Source organism: Leptosomus discolor, chromosome 2 (genome assembly GCF_034619465.1).
Source record: "Leptosomus discolor isolate bLepDis1 chromosome 2, bLepDis1.hap2, whole genome shotgun sequence".
Lineage (NCBI taxonomy): Eukaryota > Metazoa > Chordata > Aves > Leptosomiformes > Leptosomidae > Leptosomus > Leptosomus discolor.
This window is the reverse complement of record NC_141392.1, coordinates 72,481,983-72,508,856: the sequence shown is the minus strand read 5'-3', so window position 1 is coordinate 72,508,856 and position 26,874 is coordinate 72,481,983. Positions and strand designations below refer to the sequence as shown.

Here is a 26,874-nt window from a genome sequence, read left to right as displayed (position 1 = left end):
GGTTACCTGTTGAGTGCTCCAATTTCCCCACTGAATCCAGTGTGAACGAAGTACTACAGGTGCCAATCACAGAATGGTTTGGGCTGGAAGGGACCTTAAAGACCATCTAGTTCCAAACCCCTGCCATGGACAAGGACACCTTCCACCAAGCCAGGTTGCTCCAAGCCCCGTCCAACCTGGCCTTGAACACTGCCAGGGAAGGGGCAGCCACAGCCTCTCTGGGCAACCTGTGCCAGTGTCTCACCACCCTCACAGTGAAGAGTTTCTTCCTAATGCCTAATCTGAATCTCTCTTCTTTCAGTTTGAAACCGTTACCCCTCATCCTATCACCACACTCCCTGATCAAGAGTCCCTCCCCACCTTTCCTGCAGGCCCCCTTTAAGCACTGGGAGGCCGCTGTAAGGTCTCCCCGGAGCCTTCTCTTCTCCAGGCTGAACAACCCCAGCTCTCTCAGCGGTTGCCCCTGCGGCCTGCGAGGGCGCGCTGCCGGCTCACACCCCGTTCCCGAAGGCGCGGGGCCGGGCGGGGCGGGGCGGGGCGGGGCGGAGCCGGGCTCCAAGCCGCGCCCCTCGCACCGCCAGCGGCCGCCCGGCCCGGGGATGAGCGAGTAGGCGCGAGGCTGAACGGCCCCTGCTGAGCCTGAACGGCCCCTACCGAGGCTCCCTCTGACGGCCACGTCGCCGCCTCGCGCGGCCCCGCCCCCTTTGCCGCCCCTAGCCACAGGCGGGGTCGCCGCCAGCAACGGCCGCCAGGGGGCGCGGCCCCGCCCCGAGACCCCGCCCACTCCCGAAGGGCGGGACTCGGCCCCGCCCCGCCCCGCCCCGCCCCTGGTCGCTCACAGCCTCGCCTCCCCTCCCCTCCTCGCCCCTCCCTGTCCCTTATCTTAGGGCCACGTCATTCGTTCTCCGCGGACGGAAGTGACGACAGCCTGCCTGGCGGCCAACGGGCGCCTTGCGTGTGGCGGGGTGAGAGGTGAAAGATCAGGCGGGGCGGCAGGAAGATGGCCGCGCTGGTGGCTGTTGCCGGGCGGGGGACGCGGACTCAGTGAGGGGATGGCGGCGGCCAGGCGGGCGGCGCGCTGCGGCTGAGGCGCGTCCATCCATTCCCCCCCCCCCGGTCCCTCTCCCCGGTCGGTCCCGCGCCGCTGCCCCGCGCGCTCCTGTCGGTTGGCGCCGCCGCCGCCCCGCGTCGCGCGCCCCCCATGAGCGGGGCGGGCGGGCTGGCGTGGCGCGCGCTGCACGCCCTGCTGCGCGCCCTCCTCTGCCTGCAGCGCGCGCTGCTCGCCTGCCTGCGCGGCCGCGCCGCCGCCGGGCCCCGCGCCTGGCTCTGGCGCCGCGCCGCCTCCGCCGCCGCCTCCTGCGCCCTCCTGGCGCCCGCCGCCGGGGCGTTCGCCTTCCGCAAGGCCGGCGCGGCGCGGAGGCGGCCGAGGCCCGGGGGCGCGGCGCAGGGCCGGCAGCGGTGGCGCTCCGACGGGCGGACCTTGCAGAAGCTGCCGGTGCACATGGGGCTGGTGGTGACCGAGGAGGAGCCGAGCTACGCGGACATGGCCAGCCTGGTGGTGTGGTGCATGGCGGTGGGCATCTCCTACGTCAGCGTCTACGACCATAATGGTGAGCGGGGGTGGTACCGCGGGGGTGCCCCAGTCCGGGCGATGGCCGCCTCCCGGGAGCGCCTCCTGGCAGGCAGCCGCCGCCTGGGCCCGCCGCGCCGCCGGCGCGGAGCCAGGGGGGTCTCCCTCTGCCGGGGATCTACCCGAGCCGGGTGGCAGCCTTGTCGTTGGCCGCTCCTTCCCCCTCCCCTGGAGCTGCTCGGCCGCTGCAGAGCTCCGCGCCCTGGTGGGCCTGGGAAGTGCCCCAGGTGTCGGGGTGACCCGGTCCTGTCTACGCTCTGGAGGGGGCGGGTGGTGGGGCCTTCCCAGAGCCTTGGCCCCAGCCATGGGCTGGCGGGAACTGCTGCCACCCGAGAGGCATGGCTGTGCAGGGTACGGACTGTTAGCGTATGAGAGCGTTAGGCTGCCTGCTCCTACAACCTCTGTTCGTGAGCTGTGTCTGAACTGCCAGAAGTGGATGAGTGAGGGTAGCTATCTATTTTCGTGTACGCCTTCTCGTGTGAAGAGACGGGATGGAAAGGTAGCTAAATATAAACATGCGTGTTCTGTGTGTTGTCTGTACTGTAAAATTACATGGTCTGCATTTGGTATAAGGAGTGGTGCTGCATGACATTTGAGTTAACTCTGAGCCAGTGCTTGTGAAAACTTTGCTGTTTTTTCATATCTGCTGTGTGATTTTGCTCATTACTGGGTCTCGGGTGTAAGACTGTTGGACTCTCATTCTTGTGGAGATGTTGATTCTGTATCACTGAGTATCTTAAAGATAAGCTCAGAGTTTGGATTTAACATCCTGTGGAATAATCATGGAACAATTCTGTCTTCCTCATACCTATCCCTTCCTACTGAGGAGATGAAACCAGCCACATCCAAGATATTTGTAGGTGAAGCTTTCTACCCAGCTGTTGAGAGATGATCCCTAACTGAGAGTAGGCAAACTATCGGCTCAGAAGGGCTAATACATGAGGTGGACTGTGTCCTGTGTTCTCCAGAGGAGAAAGCTTCGTGATGAAGAGCCTTGTGCCCTTCCTGTCAATGGTGAGACTGTAGGAGATCGCTGTTTAACTGTTACTTTGGATGGCTGTCTGGAGACGTCATGCAAGTTAAATTAACTCTGTAGATATATGCCAGGTTAGAGGTGCAGCTTGTAACAGTTGTCCTCTAGTGCTCTTTCAGGAAAAACTCAACAGTGCATCCCAAGTAAGTAGGTGGGATCTATTGTTGTCAAGTGTGCAAAAGCATCTGAGGTATGCAGGCCTTTCCCTGCGAAGCATTTGTGATTTTATTTTTTTCTTTTAAATCACTGCCATTAATGTTTCTGTTTCGTGCCTGGTCCTTTGTATGTGATGCCAGACTCAAGTGGTTTGGCTTTCTCTAGCTTCTCTGAGATCTTTTTAAGAGACTAGGCTTAATACCAGTCACTTAGCAGTTTAAACTGACCATCTGTTCAGGGCATTTGGGGAACTTGGGTATGTTGTGTTTCAGTGGGAGAATACTTCCTCATTTGAAAGTCAAGGAATGGTATAAAATGTTTGCATAACATCTCAAGGACAAAGACAATAGCACATTCTGAAAAGCCATTAATGTGTTGACATTTTTTGCTCTCAAGTTGGAAAGTATTCAAACAGGTTAAACACTGCAGAGCAAATGTTAGTACCAAGGAAGAGTGAGGGTTTCCCTCATAGCCTGAAGACAGACATTTTATTGTACAGGTTCTCTAATTTCTGTCAAACCTCAAATAAGCCATCTGCAGTATTGCCTAATATGTTATGCATGTATGCTTAGGTCTTTTTTAGATCCCTGCATTGTGCTGCACAAATTGTACGTATGAGAACTGAATCGAGGAACAGATCCAGCTGGGGGTCGTGTTACTTGGTGGTCTTGGTCTTCAGCTTGCTCATTGTGCAACTGTTCAGCACGGAGGAGGGAGAAGGCACCAGCCAATGCTTAGGTAGCCACTGTCGCCGAGATCCTGTCTGACAGGGAGGAGCCAGCGCTGTTGTAGGGTCTGATGCCTTCATTGTGGAGAAGCTACTTCTACTTCTCTAGCACACGTGTTGAGATCCAGTCAGGTCTAAGACCGATTGTTACAAGACTGTAAATATGATGACCAGAAATGACAAGGCTTTGAAGAGCAGTGTAGCTGAAATAACCTTGCAGAACAAATGTCTTTATTAGCAGTTCAGAAAAAATACCTTGGAGATTATCTGCTGCTGTTTCCATGTGTTGTTACATTCATGCTAAAGTTGCATATTAAGAGGTTTTGTTAACACCTTTGAAATCTGAAAATAGAGCTATGATCTCGTGACTTCAGTATCAAGACATAATCCTTTTCGGTAGTTCATTCTTCTGTTAGTCCTTTGATACCCGGATATGCTGGTTTAATTGCCAGCTTGAATTCCAGTTTGTTGGAGCATAATTGAAGAAGGCAGGACAATGTGAGCAACTAAAATGTTTTAAGTCGGTGCCTTTTGCCAAACAGTTGATGAGACTGCCATTACCATGCATGTTCTTCACGGGTGTTCAGTGGGTTTTCTGGGATAGCAGCCACAACTGCTCTTTGCACAGCATCATGTCAGCTGAGCATTTTAAACTGGTTTCAGAGAACGAGCAAGTAGTTATTCATATGGCTTGAGTATATGCTTGCTTCTGGTAATAGCAGATATGTTGTCTTTCTGTTGGTGCTAAGCTCCTTACAGTGTCTGGATTGAGCGTACAGTGTTTCCAGGTAGACTTGTCATTAAGTAGGATGTCACCATTGTTGCTAAATCTGGTTCTGAATAATAGTGATGTCTGGAACCCTCAGCGGTAACATTGATATGGTGAAGGTGAATAAAATCAGGTACAGCTTGCTCTTACCAGTAGCAGAGGGTGAACCTTAACTACACTGTGCACTTGTTTTCATCTTCTCAGGTGGTGAGGCTTACTTTTGGTCTGCTGAGCTGCTTCAGTAAGGTTCTGTGTTCATACAATTGTGCCAGCTATTGACTTACCAAAGATCTGTTGTCCCCACTGATGCTGTCTGTGGAGAAGGAAATGCAATGACAGGTGCTCTGAATCTGTGTTAGATGTAGTGAGGTATACTTCAGTTTGTTTCCTTTGCCTTCATTGCATATTTGTAGTACTAAGATTCTTCTCATTGCAACAGGAAATTTTGATTCCAAGAGTGGTCTCCCATGGTTGTGTTTTTGGGAAGAAATACTGTGTCAGTTTCCTGCGGAAGGCTTAGATTAAAAATGTGTCCTTAATTGCCCCTTCTATAGGAAGAGAGGGAAGCATGAAGTGCTTTAAGGAAGTGCCAGATAAGCTGTTTATTTGTTTATAGTAGTGAATTTCTGTATTTTTAACAAAATGACTAAATAGAATCATAGAATGGTTGGGATGTTTCTGTGTACTTTGGTGTCAAAATATATGATGCTATGAGTTGCAGTGCTCAAAACTGAGATTTCCTCTCCTGCTCCAGCAGGCATCAAGGCCTAAGGTGGGATGCTTTTACTGCTTCTGGTGTTTAGGGGCCCTTTTCATTCTCCCAGTTTTCATTGACATGCAGCAGAACAAAGCCATAATAAACTTAATGCTACTATATGTGCTCTGTTTATTAAATCCAGATTGACTAAAATTTTAGGTTTTTTGATCAAGGATTTATTTCTGTCGAAATAAATTTGTTTCTGTTACTTGGTAGAAAATCCAGCCATGCTGGTCAAGACCTTATCTCTGAGGAAATAATGCAGCCTTCTCACAGTCAGAAGGCAGTGATTATGCAATTATATAGTGGCAGTTAAAATGCCTTCTGTGGAGCAGAAGCCTTTGACCAGTGTCATATACTTTAACTTTCTTCTGTTACTTTGTCACTCAAGGGCTCGCTTGAGTGTTACTTCTGTCCATCAGTGAACCTTCCTTGAAATAGTTTGGGACAAGTCTAGAGTGCTTTTTGGCAGCTTACTGAGTCTTGGCATTTGAGTACTTTGGGCTCCTGAATAGATGCTTTGGGTTGAAGATCTTTTAAAACTCATAGTACAAATGTATTGAGAACTTGCATTTCTTCATCCTGGGTTTTGTTTTCCAGTGAACTGCTTTACTGCTGACCAATTTTATCTTAGAAATTCTTTGAAAGGATAGAGTACTGCAGTAAGCAAAAGAAATTATTTCATTAGCCCCAAACATAGGCTTTTAGTCTGTTCCAAATTACTTGGTAGCTTAGTCGATCTGACCAATCCATAAAGCTTTCTGAGTGTCCAGTGTGTTCATTTTATGGGGGGAGATAAATGTGTTGTGGCTCTGTATCACAGTAACACTTTTAAGGTACCAGAATAATGTGACATCTGCTGTGGGTCTTCACCCATGTGAAACTTTTGTGTTCAACAATTGTGTTTTGGTGTTGAGCTGGGAGGAGTCCTCAGACCACATTTATTAAAAGGGCTAATGCTAATCCATAGAAGGTGATTTCCTTATAGGTGTGGGTAAGATAAAAGTAGTATCTCTTCTCTCGATTGCTGATGAGCTCATGTTCTCCTGGTACAGAATGTCCCTCCAAGAAGAAATGTGGGAGGAATGGTCACCTACGAGTGACTTTTAAGTTCTGACTTGAATTCTTCCTATTTGGTTAGTGCTAGGTTAAGTGGCTTTAATGTGCGGTGACTTCAGCCACTTTCAGACTTGGATTATGTTTTTTTCAGGCTCTTGGAGTAGACAAGCCTAATATATTTTTTTCTAGCTCTCCATATTTTGTGAGATCCAGTGTAATGACTCAAACCTTGCTTTCCTCCATTAAACTGCAACCAGCATGAGCCAACACAAGGATGTAGGCAGAAGTTGTTCATATGTTAAAACAGTTTCTTGCACGAACATTATTTGAAGTGGGTTGTGATTTGATGTTTCTCAAGCTGTTGATAGTTTGATGCTTAAAACAGACTTGTTACCTTATGACTCTTCCCTTGTTGGCATTGGAAGGGGGTTGAGAAAAAGCAAATAACTAAATTCTGTGGAAAGTATTCTTTCCTTGGCTTAACTTTGATTAAGGTCTTCCCTGGTAAAGAAGAGTTGACTTCCTCTGTGTTTCACCAGATTCTGCTGCTTTAAAAAGCAGGACAAGTGAGAATGTTGAACTTTGAGATGCTACAAAGGCATTAACAGGTGGTGCCTGTGATAGCCTAGCCAGACAAACAAGTGGTTGACACCACCTGGTGTTTCTCTGTGTCAGTTGTTCCCCTCCAGTCTGCAATTCCTGTCAGTTTTGAGCCTTGTGTCTGCTGAACTCACAGCCTCTCAATTGCAAGCTGCATTTGCCAGTCTCTAATCCGGATCAAATACTGCAACACCACAGCTGATTGCAGAGGGGCATGGCTTGTGACTATTGTAAAACTGAGCAAAAGGCACATGCCCTAGAAAAGACCTCTGTCATGGGAGGACTACTGCAGGAAGCCGAAACACTTCTGGTTTGCCTCAGCTTTAATGGGGCCTAATGATCAAGCAGCAGGTTTTCAACTTGTGTTGTAAAAACAAGAATTTCCCTAGAAAGAGCTCATACATTCTCAGTAGTTTAAAAAAAACAAAACAAAACAACAAAACCAAACCCAAAAAACCACCACCAACAACAAAAAACCCTGAAGATTTATACTTTTATGCTTTGGGAATGGCCATGCTTAAATATGCGTAATTCTTAAACCACTTAATTTGTGGGAATATACATATTTGCACCAGCTTGCAAAGACTCCAGAGTTCTGACTGAACAAAACTGGTTTTGCTTTTCAAAACCAAAAATTGTTTCTAATGAGAAATAATAATAATGACAATTTCATGTTTGTCTTCCGTATTAGAAATAGTAGTAGGGCTGAAATTGTCTCCACTTAACAGCAAACACCTGTTGTATTGCTAAAATTTATTAGACCTCTTGTCAAACATTAACTTTCTATAATGATAAAATCCTATTATGGACTTGCTTTCAACTTATGTGGAAGGCTGTGAACAAAATTTGAAGGTAGCATTAAATCAAGATTTAAATCTTGCTGCCTAGGAACACTTGAATTCTCTTAGTGAGTTGATCTACTCGTGCACTCTTGTTTACTATATTTATCATGAATAAATTAGCAACAGCATCTTCCAGAACTAACTTGGATATATTTTTAAAGTTTTTAAAAAAATACAGCTTGTCAACAAATGTGGTTTTGAGGTACTGAAAGGGAAGGGAGTGTATGTCTGAGCCACAACCATGTAAAATAGTTTTTAAAGCCAAATGTGAATTTGACCCTGTACATCGCCTCTGGCAGGACTGTGTTTTGCCATCACATGCGCTCGCAAGAAAAAGTCTCCTGTGCACTGAGTGAGAAACACTGAACGAGTGAAGTTCCCAAATGCTATTGGTTTTAAATGAAAATTTGAGTGAGTTTAGGTGTTTACTACCTTCTGATGTGCTTCAGGATCTTTTCTGCAGGTGTCAAGGTTGGTGTGGAGACCTTTCTAAGAAAGACATACTACAGCTTTACAGTACAACTACAGCAGCTTCAGTTTATGTTAAACTATTCCAAGAGCAGCACAGGGCACGGGTTTGAGCTACTAAGGAGGTGGGTGAGATAAATGAGGAGAGCAGAAGGGAAATACTGGTGACATTGAGATAAATCTCAAGAACACATCTAGCATGTCTTCAGTATCCACTGTGTGTATTAAGGACCTTCACTTCAGAGCTGGCCCATGTCCTTTATCTGATGTGCTTTTTCACGAGCAGTAAGCATCTTAGGCTGTTCTTCTACCTGTTATCCTCAATGTCTTCATTTACTTTAGAGCTAGGATGCGGATTCTTAAATCTGTTCTTCCAGCCTTTGACAGGAATAGGCAACAACTTTGCAAGAGAAAAGAGTTGGTCTTATTAGTGTTGGATGGGCAAGGGGAAGAAGAGAGCAGCTGTCTGTTTCCTGGACAGGGACTCTCTCCTAATTATGCCAACTCTTTTTCTGAATATTGAACATAGTTGGTATTTTTCTCATCTTGAGAAATGGATGGAAGTCAAATGGCTCTTAGGGGTGAGGTACATGCAGTCTCGTACAGTTCTTGAAGATGGTGTGGGATTAGGAATTGCAGTAGCTGCACTGCTGCTGACCTTAAGTGTAAGAAAGACACTCAGTCCTATCTATAGCACAAAACAACTAGAGTTGTATCAAACAGTATTATTCAAAGCAGCATTCTCAATATCTAATATGTATGAATCTACACTAGTAAGCAGGAGCACAAAGTGTAAAAATTTAACTTTAGTTTAGATTTAGTGAAAGTATTCTAACACTTTTTTTTTCCCCCCTATCAGGGTTGCTGCCTTACTGAGATTTGCTTGTCTGACACCATGTGAAATCAGTTATAAGTATCACTAACACTTGTGTAATAAAGTAAATGACTTTTTTTGCAGGAAGTATACAGGATGGGAGGAAAACCAGATGCCACCTATTAAAAACTCTAATGAAGCCTGTATAAAAAAAATACTAACTTGCTAGGCCCAAAGGCTAGTGTATTAAATAAATGTGTTTATCACTTCATGTTGCAGACTAACTCCTAATATATTACGGTCTTAACTGGATGCTTATACATCGTTTGACCGCTAAGGATGTGGAAACTGCTGTTTGTAGTAGTTTTTTAATCCCAGAATCAGGCTGAGGTGATGAATCGTAAGCCTTATCATAGAATTGTATACAAGTTCAGTGTATCTTGTAAGATTGTGTGGGCATTTTTAGACTGGTCAACAGAAGTGATTGACATGGGATTTCTGAATGAAACTTAGGCTCCTGGTAACAGCCATGAATACAACGTGATAAAAGCGTTACCAGTTCCTGAGTAAATATGCCTAGCCACGCTTTTCCATTGTAAATATTTAAACTGTAATGATTAATTTTTACTGTAGCTTTTAATTAGATATAGTTGTGTTGTGTCTCAAGAATTAGAATTTATTTTGGAACAGGAACTCAGGTATGTTTGGTTAAGCAAGTTTTTGTAATCTGCTGCACTCAGAATGTGTCTACCATTAACATGTAAGCATAAAAAGGCCTTGGGGACTGCTTTACCTCCTTGGAACACAGAGCTTGTGAAATCCTTGTATGAGGAAATCCGTGGTGTTGGCCATGGCATAAGAGTGGACAGTTGCTGTGGACCTATAGGCTGATTTAGTCTTCTGGCTCTAGCTTTGTGGTGACTTGCTTTGTAAGCCTGCAGCCTTCATGGTGTGGCAGTAAGTGCTAGCAGACTTAAGCTGAAAATCTATAGCAGCATGGACATTGATGAAACTTGGTGTTAATTTGACTTGACAGTCCTATGCTGGTGGGGTATTGCTATCTCAAACTGTTGCTAGAAGCTAATGACAATTCAGTAAGTCTTAAGCTATCCCTTATGCAGTTGCAGCTTGCTACTTAAATCAGGCTGAGTGAAAGAGGAACAAAAGCACATGAGTTGTCTTTCCAAGGTCACTGAAATTAGTCACGTGTAGTACCCTTTGCTTTGGATTCTTATTGAGCTTGTGAACTCCAGTTTGAAACCAGTACTGACTACCCGATTCCTTTTTTCTTCCTGGCTAGCGTCAGATTTGTTTTGTAGCACACTTTTTATAGGAGTTGGCTGACATGCAACCTTTCTTAAAGGTATTTTCAAGAGGAATAATTCAAGATTGATGGATGAAATTTTAAAACAGCAGCAAGAACTCTTAGGACTAGACTGCTCCAAGTACACCGTGGAATTTGCGAATCAAGACAAAGCGGATCAAGGTAAGATGAATTGCAAGGTGGGGTTGGTATGGCTCTTAAGTAGCTGTGTATATGTCATAACTCTGCTTTTACTTAAACACATTCCTGTGCACAGTGACCTTTTCCTTCATTAAGCACTGATTATCAGAACACATGCAACCTTCCTGGCCTAGCATGAAACTTCCCATGTGCTTATTTGTTTTTAACTAAGCGTTCTCTCCTTCCCATAATGGGCATTACTGGGTAGTCTAATCTTCCCTTTAGCCATGACTCATTTAGTGCATCAGTGTTGCTCAACTTCCCACTGTTTGAGAGATGAATTCTTTTGCTGAGAGTTGAAAAAGCACTGGAGTAAATGCAAGGGAACTGATGTCAGGTTACCAATGTGCGTGCTTCAGTCTTTCCAAACTTATACCTCGAAGTGGGGAGGAAGAAGGGAAAGAGTGAAATTGCTGGTTGTCATGGCAATGCGTAATGTGCGATAGCAGCTGTTGCATGTAGAAGTAGTGGAAAACAGGAATATGTTTCAAGGTTATGTTCCTTATTCAATACTATCTGCTGTAAGTATTCACTTAGGTGTGCTGACAAACACAAACACTAGAACTCTGTTCAAAATGTAGTAAATCACAAGCATGTAAAGGGGGTCTACAGGAAAGATGGGGAGGGACTCTCTACCAGGGGGTGTAGTAATAGGATGAGAGGTAGCTCTTTCAAACTGAAAGAGGGGAGATTTAGATTAGATATTGGTAAGAAATTCTTCACTGTGAGGGCAGTGAGGCACTGGCACAGGTTGCCCAGAAAAGCTGTGGCTGCCCCCTCCCTGGCAGTGTTCAAGGCCAGGCTGGATGGGGCTTGGAGCAACCTGGTCTGGTGGAAGGTGTCCCTGCCCATGGCAGGGGAGTTGGAACTAGATGGTCTTTGAGGTCCCTTCCAACCCAAACCATTCCATGGTTGTATGTACTTACTAAAGAAGGCCTTTGCCTTAGAGGGGTGGGCTGATACTTGCAGCTCTCCTAACTACAACTCATAATATTTAAATAGGTCTCGTAATAAAAAAAGAAAAACAACCTTATGTTTTAAAACAATCATATCACATAGTTCAAAGACTTAAGAAAAGACTACACTTGACAAGCTGTAGTAAATTTAGCTGTATTTAAGATGCTGCTGGCTGAATTTTGCATCCCCTACAAGAGCTGATAGGACGGAGAGATCCTTTGCACCAGTTTTTCAGTATGAAGTCCAATGTTGTAGCAGAAACTTGCCTTATAACTTAGGCTAAGGTGCTAGCATTTCTGTGGAAACACCCAAGTTTCACATTATTTCTCTTTATTCCTGTGAAGGTTGAAATAAGCAGGAGAAAATGGAGTAGACATGCTGTTATTGTCCTAAATGGTAGCATACTTAGCTGCAGTTACCTAAATTGGGATATTTATGTCCAGACCAAATGAACTACTGAAAGACTGCTCAGACTTGCTGACTGAAAGGGTACATTTAAGTCTTGGGAACCTTTTGTGCTGCAAACCATGAAAAGCAGAGGTGTGTTCTGTTCTTTAGAATTTTTCATTCTTACTTAGAAGGCTCCACAGTTGTAATCAGATGCTTTATACTTTGAACTGAACAAGTTGACATCTATCCAGTTTATAATATTAAATTGCAATGTTTCACTTCTTCTGAGAAGCAAAATGACATGTCTTACATTTATGAACACTATTAGAGAAATAATCTTTAACACAGGACATATGGCAAACAATATCAAGGAACGATTATTTTCATTGTGGTGTCTTGGGATAGACTAAGAGGTGGTTTTAGGTGTTCTTATGAGTCTTCTGACTGTATTCTGTTGTCCTTTGCAGTCAGGTTCTGCAGTTTTAAGAAACGCTATTGTTTAAATATCTGGTTATAACTCTCGTAAGTTCTGTGTAAGTACTGTGTCCACCCACTAGTATTTAACCCAATTACTTCAAGCTGGGTCTAGTACACTATCTGTAACCTTCAGCTTCCTTGGTAAGTTCACCTCTTGGGCACCTTTTGAGCACCTTATCAGAACTCACAATGATGCAAGTCATGTAGCATGAGAAGACTCTTACCTCACAGTAGTGTAGACAATAAGATTGGTGTGAAACACCCTCAATTATGGCATTTCACAATGACATAATTACAGATTAATGGCTGAATTCCAGTACTATGATCTGGTTCCTAGTTTCTCTCTAGCAATCTTCGATCAATGTTGTAACTCTTGCATCAGTTTTGAAGTGCTGCTGAAAGATCCTGTGATCATATTCAGGGAAGGCCTCAGCTTAATCATTGTATCACATGAATGTCTGCAGAAGCTGTTAAAACACCTTCCTCTCTTAGGGTAGGAGTTAGATATTTTTTTCCTTTCCCTGAACTGCAAGTCTTTCTGTGTTGCTTACCTGCCCCCAAATTACTATCTAGGCACCGTCCTCTGGCTGCTTTGCCTGACAGCATAAGAACCAATGCAAATTCCCTGGAAGACTCTACGTTTCAAGACTGACATTAATGAAACCACTTTTCACAAGACTCCTCAAAATAGTCGCTTTAAACTTGCGCTTTAGTAATAGAGCAAATCCAGAAGACTCTTACCCACTTCTGTAAGAGATGGATGAGGTAAATCTATGACTAGTTGTGTAATACATCAAGTAGACTACAAGTTACTTTCAGCCGTATCCTGTGAATATCTAAAGCACATTCAAAACAGCTATATTTCTTTTGCTTTTAAACTGTGTTTTGTACTTTCAGTTTTAAATTGCCAATCTGCATTGAAGGTGCTGTCTCCGGAAGATGGAAAAGCAGACATAGTAAAAGCTGCTCAGAACTTTTGTCAGTTGGTAGCACAGCAGCAAAGAACACACACAGACCTGGATGTGAATGTGTTAGACAACTTATTAAGTAGTAAGTATGACATTGTCTGTGGGGAGGAGGGGAAAGAGTATTTCTAACAGATTTGTTTTCTAGTATATTTATTGCTTGGAACGTATGCATCTTGAGGCTTAGTCTATCAGGGTAGGTTATGATTATTGCTGTTAGGCTTCCGCTAAGAATTTCTTACTGGTTTACTCCCTTTTGAGCTTTTTCTTTAAACAGAAGAAAAAAAAAAGTCAGCCTTTCAGAGTTTACAGCCTCTGTGGGATGTTCTGCCATGAGCTTTCTGAAAGAAGTACTGCTGAGATCACCTGAAACTAGACTATTATAACTTAGATTTAATTTCTTGCAAGTTAGCATGCTGCAAACCTAGGTATGGGCAGAGTCTTTTCCAGAGCTAGTTACAGCAATTAAAGCTGTTACTGCTGCCTAACTACCACCCTGAGTGCAAATGGTAGAGCACTTGTTGATCTTTTGCTGCTGTATAACCCACACTACTTGGTTATCTTCATTACTAAGCAGATTACTGACTGCACTGAGGTGCGTGGCTATGTGCAATAGCTGTGAGAAGGGCAGGGCTGCCCTAATCTCGCTCCTGGGAGAAGTAGTTTGGAATAAGCTTCCACTTCCCCAGTGGTGCTATGGAGCTGTAATAGTTGCTCGGCTTTCCTAGGTGATCCATGCGTGTTAATTGTAGCTGTAATTAGCTTGGCAGGGTTCAGGTTTCAGATTGCACACTTCAGCTTGGATGTGTGCAAGCACATTACTGTGGCTCCTGTTAATTAGACTTTAGAGAGTGTTTTTTTATTTTTTTTCTTTCCTCAAATGGGTGGTCAGCTGAATTGCCCTGCAGACTGACTACTGTGACAGTTTGGGCGTTTTAATCTTAAGTTCAGACTGAATTCTATCACTGTTGTCAGCATGCTGCATGATAGCTTCTCACTGTAATGGAATTATTAAATGTATTAAATAAGTCACCTGAAGAAGCAGCTTGGACATCTATCCTGTTATACCCCAAAGGTGATTTAAGGAAACTAATAATTGCATCTGTAAAACAGTTGGTTGTTTAGTGAAGAACTGATGACAGTTGATACCCACATATGTATTTTGGCCAGTGATGTTCAAGTGGAGCTTCTCAAACACTTGTTCATGATCTTCTGTCCGTGCATTTAAGTGGCTGGATATGTTAAAAGTATTAGGTCTGGTCTTAAGCTGAGCAGATTTATTGTTCAAGTAATGCATGATAACTAAGCACAGGAAAAAAAATCTCCTAGATTCTTCTATCAAAACTGTAAGCTTTGAAAATGGGCTGATTAATCTATGTGGCTAATAACTAAGGATATCTATAACTGGTCCTGCTTATTAACTTGCTTGATTTTAATATTTAGGGCAGTTGGTGAAGAACTACTGTTTCATGACTTATTTAGCAGCAGCATATGGAACTACTTAGTTTCTGTGTATCCTTAATGGACAGGTATTGAATGTAAACATCTGTGAGTTCCTGATCTAAGTTGAGAGAGTTCTGAAAAGCAGTACTTGAGTACCTATATTTTTAGGATTTGTGTTCATGGTGACTTCTGTAAGTTTTTCTTTCACATTTTGATTTAAATACCTGATAATGTAGTTTTGAAACTTTCTGTTCATATTTAGGATGCAAATACTGAAGTCTAGTTCTAAAATGGCATGGTTCTAGCTTGTCATGTAGCTTTTCTGGCAGTCCTGCTCTAATTCTTACAGCTTCAGTTTTCTTCAGTGTAAGAGTTCTTTCTTCTGAGCAATGCCTCAGCTAACCACCTTCTTTTCAGAAAAGTGCCAGCTGCATTATAATACTTTCTCTACTTGTCGTCTGCCTTCCCAGTAAAGAACATGACTATCAGTTAAGGCTGTGCAAGTTGCCCTGCAAAATCTATGTGGAGAAGAGAAGGGTAGCACTGTCAGCTCTACAAATTCCTTCATGTTCCCCTCACAGAACTCCTGACCTAGAAGGGATGTTGCCAGGTTCCTATCCCTTGAGTGTCAAAGTCTTTTGGCCTGGGTTTTTTTTTCAGTCTGCTTCCCAAATCCTTCTATCTTGTTGTGCTAAATTTGAAGAGTGCTGTAATGCTAAGCAGCTGTGAGGGAGCTTCCACATGTAAAGTATCTGTAACATTGATGTGTTTAGGCAGAGAAATAGATGCAGAGTGGAAAGCACAGTACTGTGTTTTGAGTAGGCTATTCTGGTGGCAATACTACAGTGTACGTTTTCATTTTCCTTCAGATAGGAACCAGAAGGAAATATTAGCATTAACTGGGCTCTCTGAAGGTCTTTTCCTGAGCCATTGCAGTGTTGAAGATCCTGCTGCTGAACTGGCCAGCTGAGGAGTACTCAGCTACTGAATCAGCTGATGAGTAAAGCTGTCCACTTCCTCCAGAGTCCCCACCTCTTAAGTATTCACTGCTTCCCTGCAAAGCTCTTTCATACTAACATGCTAGCTTCTGAACACATAAGTGGCTTTTGCTTTATAATTGTTTTCTTAACTTTGAGATAAGATTAGGACTGTGGCACAAGGTACTCGTATCTAAATACTTTGTCCTTCCTTAGAAATGCACGTGCTTGGGAAAATAGCTTCTTTACCTTTGGTAAAAGGGTTACTGTTCTGACAATTCAGTAGGGAGGGAGCATGTGAACTTCTTGAAATCTCCAGCTTCAGTTTCAAGACTGGGCAGAGCGAAATCTCAGTTTCCTGTTCTCTTACTCGCAAAGTCAAGTTTCTCTACAACTAAACTTGTAAAAGGCTCTTGACAGTTTTGGGTTTTCTTTTAAGCAAGTGAGAAAAGAATTGACAAGTAACATCTGAAGTTCAGAACAAATAGGCAGGATTAAACTTTATCTGGTAAAGATAGGCCTTATACAATGTAAGCACTGTTGCGGTTAACTTGTAGAATTCGTGGATAATGGAAGGGGTAACAAGAAATAGTATGCAGTAATCATGACTAATTGCAGCATTACAGCAAAGTAGGGTTATGACTGCTGGAATGCTTTTCAGATGAGTTAGATAAGCTGTTCTTCATGTACCTATCTTCTTGGGTTACTTGGGCTGCTATACTGATTTTCATACATTGCCCTAATCAGCTTGCTAGAATTACCAGGGAAGGCTGTGCTGTTAGTTCTGAGCTTACTGCCTACCTGTCAGTTTTAGCCTGGAGTAGCTGAGGCATGGCAGAAGCGTAAGGAAGGGAGACAGTGTCGTTTGGCTGCTGGTTATCTTCAACCTTGGAAGATCAGTAGGATGCTGTCACTAGCGGAACAACAGTGACTGGGGTTTTAAGGTATGGGTGGTAAGAGTGGGCACCTAGTGAAGTCCTTCAGTGTTACCTAGTCCTGCCCTGGGATGGGCCATGCTATCTACTTAGTAACAGGAAAAAGAAGATAAAAACACTGCCCTGTTCTTCCTCACTCATCTAACCAGAAAGGTGTCATCTGCAACAGCTTGTCTGAAATTTCATAGTAAAAATTGTTTGTGAAATTGTCTAGCTCCATACTGAGAAAGAGACAATTAAGCTGACAGGGTGGTTTTTTACGACTTGTTTTCTTGATGGTCTGTGATATCAAGTTGTTCTTCAGTGTAATGTCCTTAGGATTTTTTTATGTTAATAGTCCTTTTGCTCTACTTGGCCTCAACTCCACATAGTTGAGTTAGGACTGTAGCAGGTATGGGTCAGGGTACAGCATGTTCTACGCTACTAAAATCAAGTTTGCCAAGTCAAAACTAGAACAAGTCAGCTTAAACAGCAGAGTTAAGGTTTGCTGTTATACAAAACAATGTAACTGTTCCTATCACGTCCTTACCAAGTCTTACCAACTTACCAACTACCTGACATGAAAATTACAGTGAAGCTGGGCCTACAGTGACTGCCTGTCTTTTGCTTGGCTGGTCCTGTTCAGGTGGTGCAAGACCAGTCTGTCCTCTCGGGCTTTTAATTGTTAACTTGTCCTCAGGACCTTCACTTCACTTAAAAATAATGCATTTAATAAAAAAGTGGATGTCTTGGGGTTTAGATTTAAAACATCTTCTGGTGAATTTAATAAAACCTAATTTAACTTGTTCTTACAGGTACAAATGGATTTCCCGATCCTGATTTAGTCTTGAAGTTCGGTCCTGTGGACAGCACGTTAGGATTCCTTCCGTGGCACATCAGACTGACAGAGATCGTGTGAGTTGCCTATAAATACTGTGAAACAGGTTGAAATAATACCTAACTAAACAAGTCTCTCTGTGACTTACCTTATGGAAATAGCCATATGAGATCTGTCTAAACAAAGGTGTCTGGAGATTGATTTTTGAGGGTATTTAAAAACTGTTAAATGAAACTTGTCAAACCTCCATTGTTGCTCCTTCAGCCACAATTAGGCAACAACAGGCTTTACTCTTCAGGTTTAAGGAACACCTTCTGTCACTGTTTAGTCTCAGTGGTCCAATCCTAGTTCTGTCAGTGTTCCTTATGAGAATTTTGAGTGGCTTACAGGTTTCTAACAGGGAAACTAAGGATATAAGGGGAGTAGGATAATGTAAGATGATCTTGCCTCTGGATTACTTTCCAATTTTGGCTATAACTGAACAGACTGGAGTTGCTGTATTTCTTAAATCTGAGAGCATTTGTAGGGCACTTAAATGTCTGGGCAGACCTGTGCTTCTCCAACTTTCCCACTAATTTGAAGTGCCCTGTGTGCTGTAATGGGTAGGCTTTGATTTAAAGGATGACAAGGTATGAACAGCTAGTTTAGTTACTAGATTTGAGTGATAATAACAGTGTTGAGAAAAACTTCACAAGGTTACTCAGAGAATAGCTTGCTTTAAGTAGTGGTCTTCCTGACTGGCCATATAAATTCTGTGATGTTTATAAAAGCTTATTTTAACTTTTCTAACTTGCTTTCTCAGTTCTTTGCCTTCCCATCTGAACATCAGCTATGAAGACTTTTTCTCTGCCCTCCATCACTATGCAGCCTGTGAGCAACGCTGGGGAAAGTGACTTCTGGCTGAGCACGTGGAGTCAGGCGTTCCGTGGGAAGGATTGATGTCTGTTTACAAGCACCTGTGACCCATAAGTCTGGTTCATAGTCCTTTCTTAATTTATCAAGAAATTCAATAAAGTGTCTTACCTTTCTAGACAGTCTGTGTGAATGTGTGAGAATCTATGGGAAGGGGGAAATACACAGAATTCCTTTATGAAGAACACCATTATTGCAAGCCAATCTGTCCAAAGCTGGATTACCCTCACTTCCATGTTTAAGTGCAAGAATGTGCAAGAATTAAGTCTTGTGAAATCTACGCAACAACCTAAATAGGAGTTCCATGGCCTGAAGGTCCTTAAATTCAAGGAAGAACTCTCACCTCAGCTTGTTTCTGTTTTATTCTTCATGGTCAGGCATTTCAGAGCAAATCACCTCATTTATCTTCAGATATATTTACTGTATAATATGTGAGTTCCAGAAGGGTCAGTTCTGTTAACTGAGAATAGAGACTGCTACTTGGCTGTGGTGACTAAGCCAGCAGTAGGTATCAAGTTCTAGAAATTCTGAGAAGATTCCCTAAAAAGGAATGGAAGCTTCTGTTGTAGGTGGATTAGGCAGTCTGTGTGGCACTATCCATCCAGCCTTTTACCTCTCTCAAAAAAAAAAAAAAGAAAATCAAAGTATTCCTACAGCCCTGAGTGAAACTCCTCTTAGCATCATGTCAGTTTTCTGCAGGGAATAAGCATAAACAGTACTATGTATATTTGTATACATATATTCTCCATAAAATTCTTATGTAAGGTGACAAGCTAGCTAAGGCTCTGGCATCACTTGCTGAAAAATCTGAGAATGGACTAGGTCCGTTGCTGTGGCTGATGTGACTTGCTTATTGTACTTATGTACCCAGCAGGGGAGTCTGCTTAAGCCTTTTGTTAGGCTTGTTCTGAGCTGTGTATTAGAAGTTTGAATGAGAGCCTGCAGCAGACAAGAAAGAAGATGAAGTGAAGCTGCACTGCTGTGCCTCAAAACTGAGATAACTAGATAGATACATGAGCTGAATGGCCTTCATCGTGGAATGCCCTATTCGAGTTACATTCCTATTGTTGGAAGTAATGTGAAATTGAAAGTCTTTATAGCGGCATTTGGACAAAGCCGTATCTTCAGAGCTGTATTACTGGAGACAACATGAATATTGCAGCCCTCTGCCCTGCAGGCTGTAGAACTGATGGATACTTCATTCTGGAAGTGTTCCTTTTTTTTTTTTCCCCTCTTCAAAATGGGTCTAGCTTTATCTCCTTCAGGATAGGCATGTCACTAAGAAGGGAAAACAACTGCTTTTAAAAGGGAATTGCCACATTTTAAATGAATGTCTGCCTCTGTGAAACACTGTATTTTAACTGTTGTAGCTTGATCTGATGTTATAAAGCAGATTGCATAAACTCTTAGCTGCAGTTGTTTGTCATACTGAGATTACATTGCAGTTACAGGAGAGCACTGTGGTCTACTTTATCTCATAAAAGAGAAAGGGGTGTTTAATCAATTAATTAGTGGTTTTGACATCAAATAACATTCCATATGAGTGGGAATGCTCAGAGTTCAGTTGGCTGCCTTTTGCAGACTGGTCTCCGATGTTTGCCAGTTACTGCATTGCAGAGAAGAGGATCAGTCGTGCAATGTTTCCTGGGTTCTGTCACTGCTCTAGGAAAGTTTTCTCACTGAATGTTAAGTTTGACGTTTTGTGGGGAGCAGATACCCTTCAACAGGCTATCTTGAGTATTGAAGTTTATCTAATACAAATTTTGTTTCATAAAAATGTAAGGTTGTGTTTAAGTTACATATGTAAGTGTAACTGTGTCACTGAAGCAGTTCTGATGCTGGCAGTAAAGATATAAAATGAGAAAAGCTTAGTTTAGACCTCAAAAGTAATCTATTTTTTATATTTGTATCAAACTGCCAAAGAATACTTCTAATACCTGAGCTCCCCTCCGTCCTCAAACTTCTGCATATCTCAACTGAAAAGACTTGTTTTATATTGGAGACAGATCTCAAGGTCTACGATTTGTCTATGGAGGGATGCTTAATGAAACTAAAATGATTAGTTCAGCTGCATTTGATTCAACTTAATCAAATCTCTTCTGATGGCTAGTTTAATTGTGAATTAAGTGTTCCTCCTGGAATTAATGTCATTGAACTAATCCACATTATCACTTGGTTGGGATTATTTTGCTGTCCCTGTGTGGGCAATCTTCAGTGAGCTGTGCCAAACGCACTGTGCATATCCACAACTTGATCTCTGAATGTATGTCATTGCAGTTAGCGCCTCTCCCGGCTTGTCTGTGTGAAGGTCTGTGGTAGAGCTGTGACATACTGTACAGCTGTAGTCTCTGGGTACCTGTACATAATGTGTAAAACAAGTTTTTATGGTTAGGGAATCAATTTATTGAACTTTATTACTGAAAGTTAAATCTAAATCTGTAAAACAAGGAATCAATAAAAGACTATAATCTTTCTACAGGCTATGGTGATACATGAATGCTTTTGCAGGTTTGACTGGGGAGATGTAGCCATTCTCGTACAACAGAGAATGTTGCATCGCTCTGGGAAAGTAAGGAACTTCAAATGGCATTGTCTTTTGCGCTCTTAAATTGCTGTCTGTGTTGTAAGAACTGGACAAATTTTTTTATCCACCACTTCCAACTTCTTAGAAGGTCTTATGAAAGCTTTTATAGTAAAGCATTTACTGTAAAAATACCTCTTTGATACTCCTGGGAACTTGCTAAACTTGTTCCTGGCTACTAGAAAGCTTGCTTCCTCTCCCTGCTGCTGAGTCAGTCCTGAACCATGAGTGGGGCTGAGTCTCCTGCCAGCTTTCTCCTTTGGAGCAGGGTGAAGTGAGGGTGTGGTGTGGAAGAAACCTCCACAATCTGCTGAGCGTGACCGCTTTTGAAAGGGGAGGCTCATGTTCAGGCAAGTTTTGAGAAACCACTCATGATGGGGTCATGATGGGTAAGAAGCTGTCCATGAGCCAGCCTACAGTGAAGGCCAACAGTGTCCCAGGTTGCATTAGGAAGAATGTTGCTAACAGGGCAAGGGAGGTGATCCTTTCTACTCAGATCTGGAGCACTGGGTCCAGTTCTGGGCTTCTAGGTACAAGAGAGACATGGACTTAGTGGAGCTAGTCCAGCAAAAGGCCGTGATGATGATGATTAAGGAATGGAGCATCTGTTGTACGAGGAGGGGCTGAGAGAGCTGGGAGTGCTCAGCCTGGAGAAGGCTCAGGAGGTGTTTTACCAACATGTACGAATACATGATGGAGGGGAAGTAAAAACAGCCAGACTCTTCTTGATTGTGCTTAGTAGCAGGCTGAGAGGCAATGGGCACAAATTTAAGAGAATCTGTTTAAACACCAGAAAAACTTTCCTGTGAGGGTGGTCAGACAGCGAAGAGGGTTGCCCAGAGAGATGTGGAGTCTCCTTCAAAACCTGACTGGACTTACGGGGGTGGGTGAGTGTTGGACTAGATCATCTCCAGAGGTGCCTTCCAGTGTCAGCTATGCTGTGAAGTGGAAAACTCAAAAGGCAGACAAGTTATTTTACAGAGAAGGGTGTTAATGGCAAATAGTCTGCTGTGGCCAGAGTTCAGCATATGGCACTTCCATGCTTGCTTTAACTACGTACACTTCAGTCTAGAGGAAAGCAACGGGTAGTGGAGCACTATTGCGGCTGGTTGGCACATTCTGCTCACAGCAGTGAAAGAGCTTGCTGGGCACAGACAGTGGTGAGTTTTCAGTCAGCTTGCAAATTAACACTTGGGTCTCAAAATCCCAACTATTGACAGAAAAACTATTCTTTGCTCAGTTATTTTGTGATAGAGATTCTTCTGTGTTGTCTGTTAGTGCATCCTTCAGGTTTTTCTTCCTTCCTCCCTTACCCACTGCTGCTGGCACTGTTTCCGTAGATATGCAAGCACCTGGTGAGAAAGCTGTGATGTTACTGAAGGTAACTCTTTGGTATACCCTAGAAGATACCAAAAATTTGTTACCATGCAACTCAGTGGGCAGCAAATGCAGAGGAACCTGTATGGCTTTTCACCAAATTGGCTTACACCTAGCTTCACACTTGCTGGCATTGAGTTCGCTCTCGAAAAGCTATTTGGGTGCCTCTGGTGCATTTTGAGTTACTACTTGCACAGATACCACCTGCCTGTAAGGGTTAATGGTAGTTTCCAAACTGGAGCTGGCTCTAGAGCAGTGTTAGGCATGGTGCTGCTGGGCTCTCCTGCCTCAGGTGGTTTTTAATAGAGTCAGTGACAGTGGCTTGATGCAGTTAATTTGTAATTTCAATACCAAAGAATATTAGAGCTGTTCTATATGGTGGGAAATTCGTCTTCACTTGCCCCAATGTGAGAGCCCCCATTCATGGTAGCTACTACTCTTGACACGATTCAAGTTTCTACATCTTTCCTCCTCTTTTTTTGCCTTCCAGTGGTGCACAGTAGTTGATGTCTCGTAAATTAACTAGATGAGATTCTGCAATAGTTGCTTTGCAGCAGGGAATCTGGGGACATGGTTGATAACACAGCTGTTTCAGGAAACAGGCCTACAAAGCATTTCTTGAAATTATAGTGATTTTTAGGATTTCTTGTTAGGAACGTGCATTGAGCAACTGTACAGCATAGCGTGCTGCATTGAGTGAAGACTGGTAAGTAAGTAGAATGTGAAGTAAAGGTCACTCTTTTTAGAGAAAATGTAGCCTTACACACAGCCATGCTTTCTGAAGTACTTCACAAAAATGACAAGAAAAAATAACCTACTGGTTGGATTTGCTGTATATTTAATGAATTCAGCTTGTACATGAAGTCATAACTGCCCTGAATAGTCCCAAGTGTTTAAAAAAGTGAGAACTTATTAAGCATAGATTAAATGGGTTTTTTTTTTTGTCTTTATAGTTGACTTAGTGTTGCACTATTAGCCGTGTTTATTCATTGGCACTGAAAGATATGTATACCTATAAAAACCGAAGGGTACAGGCAGGTAGTTTTACCCCTATCTGCTGATCCTGATGTACCAGTGCCTTGCAGGTAGGCTTTGCCCCGTGTTGCCAGCCGGGACTGTGCCGCGCAGCCAGCACCTTTGGCAGGAGGAGCACTGGGGACATGGGGACAGGCACTCTGCTTTGGCGTGCTGGCTTCCACTTGGCCATCCTCTCCGGGGTTGCAGCCAGGCCAGTGCTCTGCTCACTGGGCACTTTCTTGGAAAGAGGTTCTCATTGCTGCTCCTGAGAGCTTGATGCAACAGCAACAGCTTCAGCTCAGGAGTGAGGAAGGAACTGAAGAATAAGGCTGAATCATAGCCCATTCTCTGCAAAACTTTCCAACCAGTCTTGCTGTGACGGTTACCATTTGTCCAATTTTCACCACACCATGAATGACTGTAAACAACTTCTAGCTGTCTTCTAGGAGCTAAACTAGTTTGATAAGCTTGAAATGCTAAAGCAAATTAATTGAAGGCCACGCTTTAAACCCCTACACAACTTTTTTTCCTCAGATCTGCCAAATTAAAAGGGACAGAGATTTGCAAGCCCTTCTTCTGCTGCATGTTTGTCTATGTTAAATGATGCAAGACCTCCCTGGATTCTGTTGAATCACTGCTGAGAGCCATAGGATTATGCCTTAATTGCATCCAAAACAACTTTTTTAGCTGATGAATAATATTATGTATTATACAGAAGGATGCCTCAACCTTAACTTTGAAGCGCTTCACAAATGAATGTTTAATGAAACCATTCGCCTTGAGGATTTTGCTGTACTGTCTAACTGGCTGAATACGAACAGAAGCCAGGGCTCTTTCATCTCCCTGACAAGCCTTGCTGCTTTAATATAGCATATTTTCTCTGACCATGTGCAGCCAGTTGGTTTTCAGTACTGTTGTTTTTTACATATATCTCCCTGGCCTGCAAATATATTGCCTCCCCTCAAAAAAACCCTCACAGCAGAAGACCCTAAAGGACTGATCATATAGAAAACATATTTTAGGGGAATGTTTAATTGAACTAAACATGACTAGTACAACAGTTTTGAAACATAGTTCATATTGTAAACATTAAAAGCCCAGTAGCTGGTAAATTGAACCAAAGTATTTGTCTTACTCCTTGGCTGCAGGTGTTGTAATTTTAATGGAAAATTTCTCTCCCGAGTCAGCTATCCAAGTTAAAAGCTTCCCATTGGGCTTTGTATCTATAATTCTGCAAAAGTTGCTGCTTTGTTGGCAGGGTGCCTAACAATTTTTTGTGAGCACAAAGGTGTCTGAAAATGTCATTTCAAAGGGGCTCTCTCTCTAAACCTGTCAGTGACATTTATGTTAAACTGATGTCATGAGTTGTTCTGCAATTTACAATATTTAAAAGTTGAAATCCAAATAAAATCTCCTCTTTCTATCACGATGGAGCAGTCATGCTGTTGGAATCAGGATCCCAAAATGACATATTTGCGTTACGGAAATAACTGTCTTTTACACAGAAGCAAGTACTGTGCTGGCCCCAATGCTTGGTAGTGAGGTGGCGTTGAAAGAAAGCAGAGTAAGACAGTGACAAGAATTACAGCATTGCCAGAAAATGTTGTTCAGGAGGAGGAGGATGGCTGGAGATCACCTAGTCCAACCTGGGGTTCATGTTTTCTCGCTCCTTTTCCTTGCAAACTCTCTCTTGCAGAGCTGGGCTGCTGTAGTTCAGCACCCTGAACTGGCCCCTTTCAGGTGTGAAAGAAAACCCTGGAAGGTTTCAGAGACGAGACCAAGTGTTTTGCCATCAACACTGTCAGATCAAGACTCTCGCACACTTCTGGGGTTGGAGAAGAAGTGTCGAGGTCTGGGGACCTGCCCTGGAGAAGGCCCTGGCAGAAACCCCTCTTGTTTGGACAGAAGCAGCTGCTGGTCCCCTGTATCTTTTAGAGCAGGAGCCTGGATTTTCACAGATTCAACTTGCAAACTTTATGAGTAGCTTACATATTTTAAAGTAGTTTTAACTGATGGAAACATCTGTAATTTCCCTCACGTATCAACCATGATTTCCCTCATGACAACCCATGCGGCCCGTCTCAGGAGCTCGCTGATGAACGCTGTGCGTGCCGCGCGTCAGCTGCGGGGTGGGCTCAGCTCATTGCCCAACCTATTGCTTCACACCAGAGATGATGGTGCAGGACTGGCAGGACTTTCCCCCATGCTGTCTAGCCATACCAAGACCATTTCATACCTCTTGACTTTGTTACTGAAGCCCTGTTCAGCCTGTGTGAGTCTCTCTGTGTAAACATATACTGGAGGCATAAAACAGCATGTCTGATGATGATCACCGCCTTGCAATTCTCTCCATGTAGCTCCCTCTGACCATGTTTTATTTAGCTGGCTGGCCACGGCAATCTCTGCGCTGAAAGCCTGCAGCCTCCTCCAGCTCAAAGCAATTCCACGTACTCCTCTGAAAGTTGTGTTGACTTAGTCATCTGGCTGCTCTTGCCCAGGAAGGAGCATATCCTGGCTGGTCCACTTCAGGGGGAAAGCTGTGACCAGGGTGGTGCCTGCCAGTGCAGCAGTGAGGAGCCCTTGAGGGCTACATCTACATCTTCCAGCCACAGCTTCCCTCCCCAGCACCACCCATCGCCTCATCCTCACCTCTGCAAAACCCCACCTCTCCTGTGTGGGCAGGAAGCCTCCACCTGGCCTTGCACATCCCTTCTGCTCCTGCAGGACTCAAACCCACTTGCCAGGAGCACTTGCTGAGGATCAGCTTTTTTCCTTGGGGGCCCCCTCATTCTGCAGGGTAACCCTGTGCAGGCACAGGCATAGGGTGATGCTTGTCTCCACGCAGCAGGCTCCAGCAGCAGTCTGTTTGTGGTACCCTTGCTAGTAAGGCTTTCAAGTTCTGGATCTCCAAATCAAGAAGTCTACCCTCATCAAGGATCTTTTGGATTTATTTTTTTTTCCCCAAAAAAATAAATTAAGCAGTTGGCTTACTTTGAAAGTGAATGTGTGGCTTTATTCATAGAGAGTCTTTAAAATATGCGGAGTGTGTGGGAGGTGACAGAAAAGCTGGAAGATGAGATTTTTGGGGGACGGTTCTTTTCAATGGAAAGAGGAAAGAAAATTAAATTTCTATTTATGCATCATCTCTGGTATGAATTTAAAAGTGCATGGGAACGGCAGTAAAAAGTTAGAACTTCTTATACTGACATCAGCTCAGCTGTATTGTACGCATTGTATATATTGCAAAATGATCTCATTAATACCACAATGGTTATGCAACATAATCAGTTTAGTACTGCTGAGATTTATTGCTTCCTGCTCTGCCTCATTTTACTGGTGGTGGCATTTAAATCCTGATACACTGACTTTGTGTTTACGTAGTTTATCCCACATTTTTATTGTTAATGCAGGTGAGACTGTTTACAGGGTCTTTTGCATTCACGAGGCGTGCACAGAGACGGGAATAACCATTGCAACTGTTTGCATTGCATACAAACTTGTGCAGTGTGTGGAGAAGGTTGTGGAGACCTGCAAATACAAGACATAGCAGCTTTATGCACGAGAGTTTGGCAGGTACGTTCAGAGACCTTGGCCACACTTCTGTTGGCACTGTGCTAACAATCACAAACCTGAAACAAGCTTGCTCTTAATTTCTGCTCTTCAGTGC

The 26,874-nt window shown here is 43.5% G+C and overlaps 1 protein-coding gene across 1 annotated transcript; it reads left to right on the top strand.

Moving 5' to 3' along the window:
* The first annotated feature begins 1,201 nt into the window (after positions 1 to 1,201).
* Positions 1,202 to 18,350, top strand: NUS1 (NUS1 dehydrodolichyl diphosphate synthase subunit). Its single transcript, XM_086461269.1, has 5 exons — positions 1,202 to 1,610; positions 10,219 to 10,341; positions 13,081 to 13,233; positions 17,298 to 17,397; positions 18,123 to 18,350. The coding sequence occupies exons 1-5, from the start codon at positions 1,202 to 1,204 to the stop codon at positions 18,211 to 18,213; spliced, it is 876 nt and encodes a 291-aa protein (XP_086317395.1). The 3' UTR covers positions 18,214 to 18,350.
* Positions 18,351 to 26,874: the final 8,524 nt, after the last annotated feature.

What these genes read in the sequence shown, in the direction of transcription:
- NUS1 (XM_086461269.1), top strand. Translation starts at nt 1,202, where the DNA reads ATGAGCGGGGCGGGCGGGCTGGCGTGGCGCGCGCTGCACGCCCTGCTG. An exon ending in CAGCGTCTACGACCATAATG is followed by an intron (nt 1,611 to 10,218) that starts GTGAGCGGGGGT and finishes CCTTTCTTAAAG; the next exon opens with GTATTTTCAAGAGGAATAAT. An exon ending in TCAAGACAAAGCGGATCAAG is followed by an intron (nt 10,342 to 13,080) that starts GTAAGATGAATT and finishes TTGTACTTTCAG; the next exon opens with TTTTAAATTGCCAATCTGCA.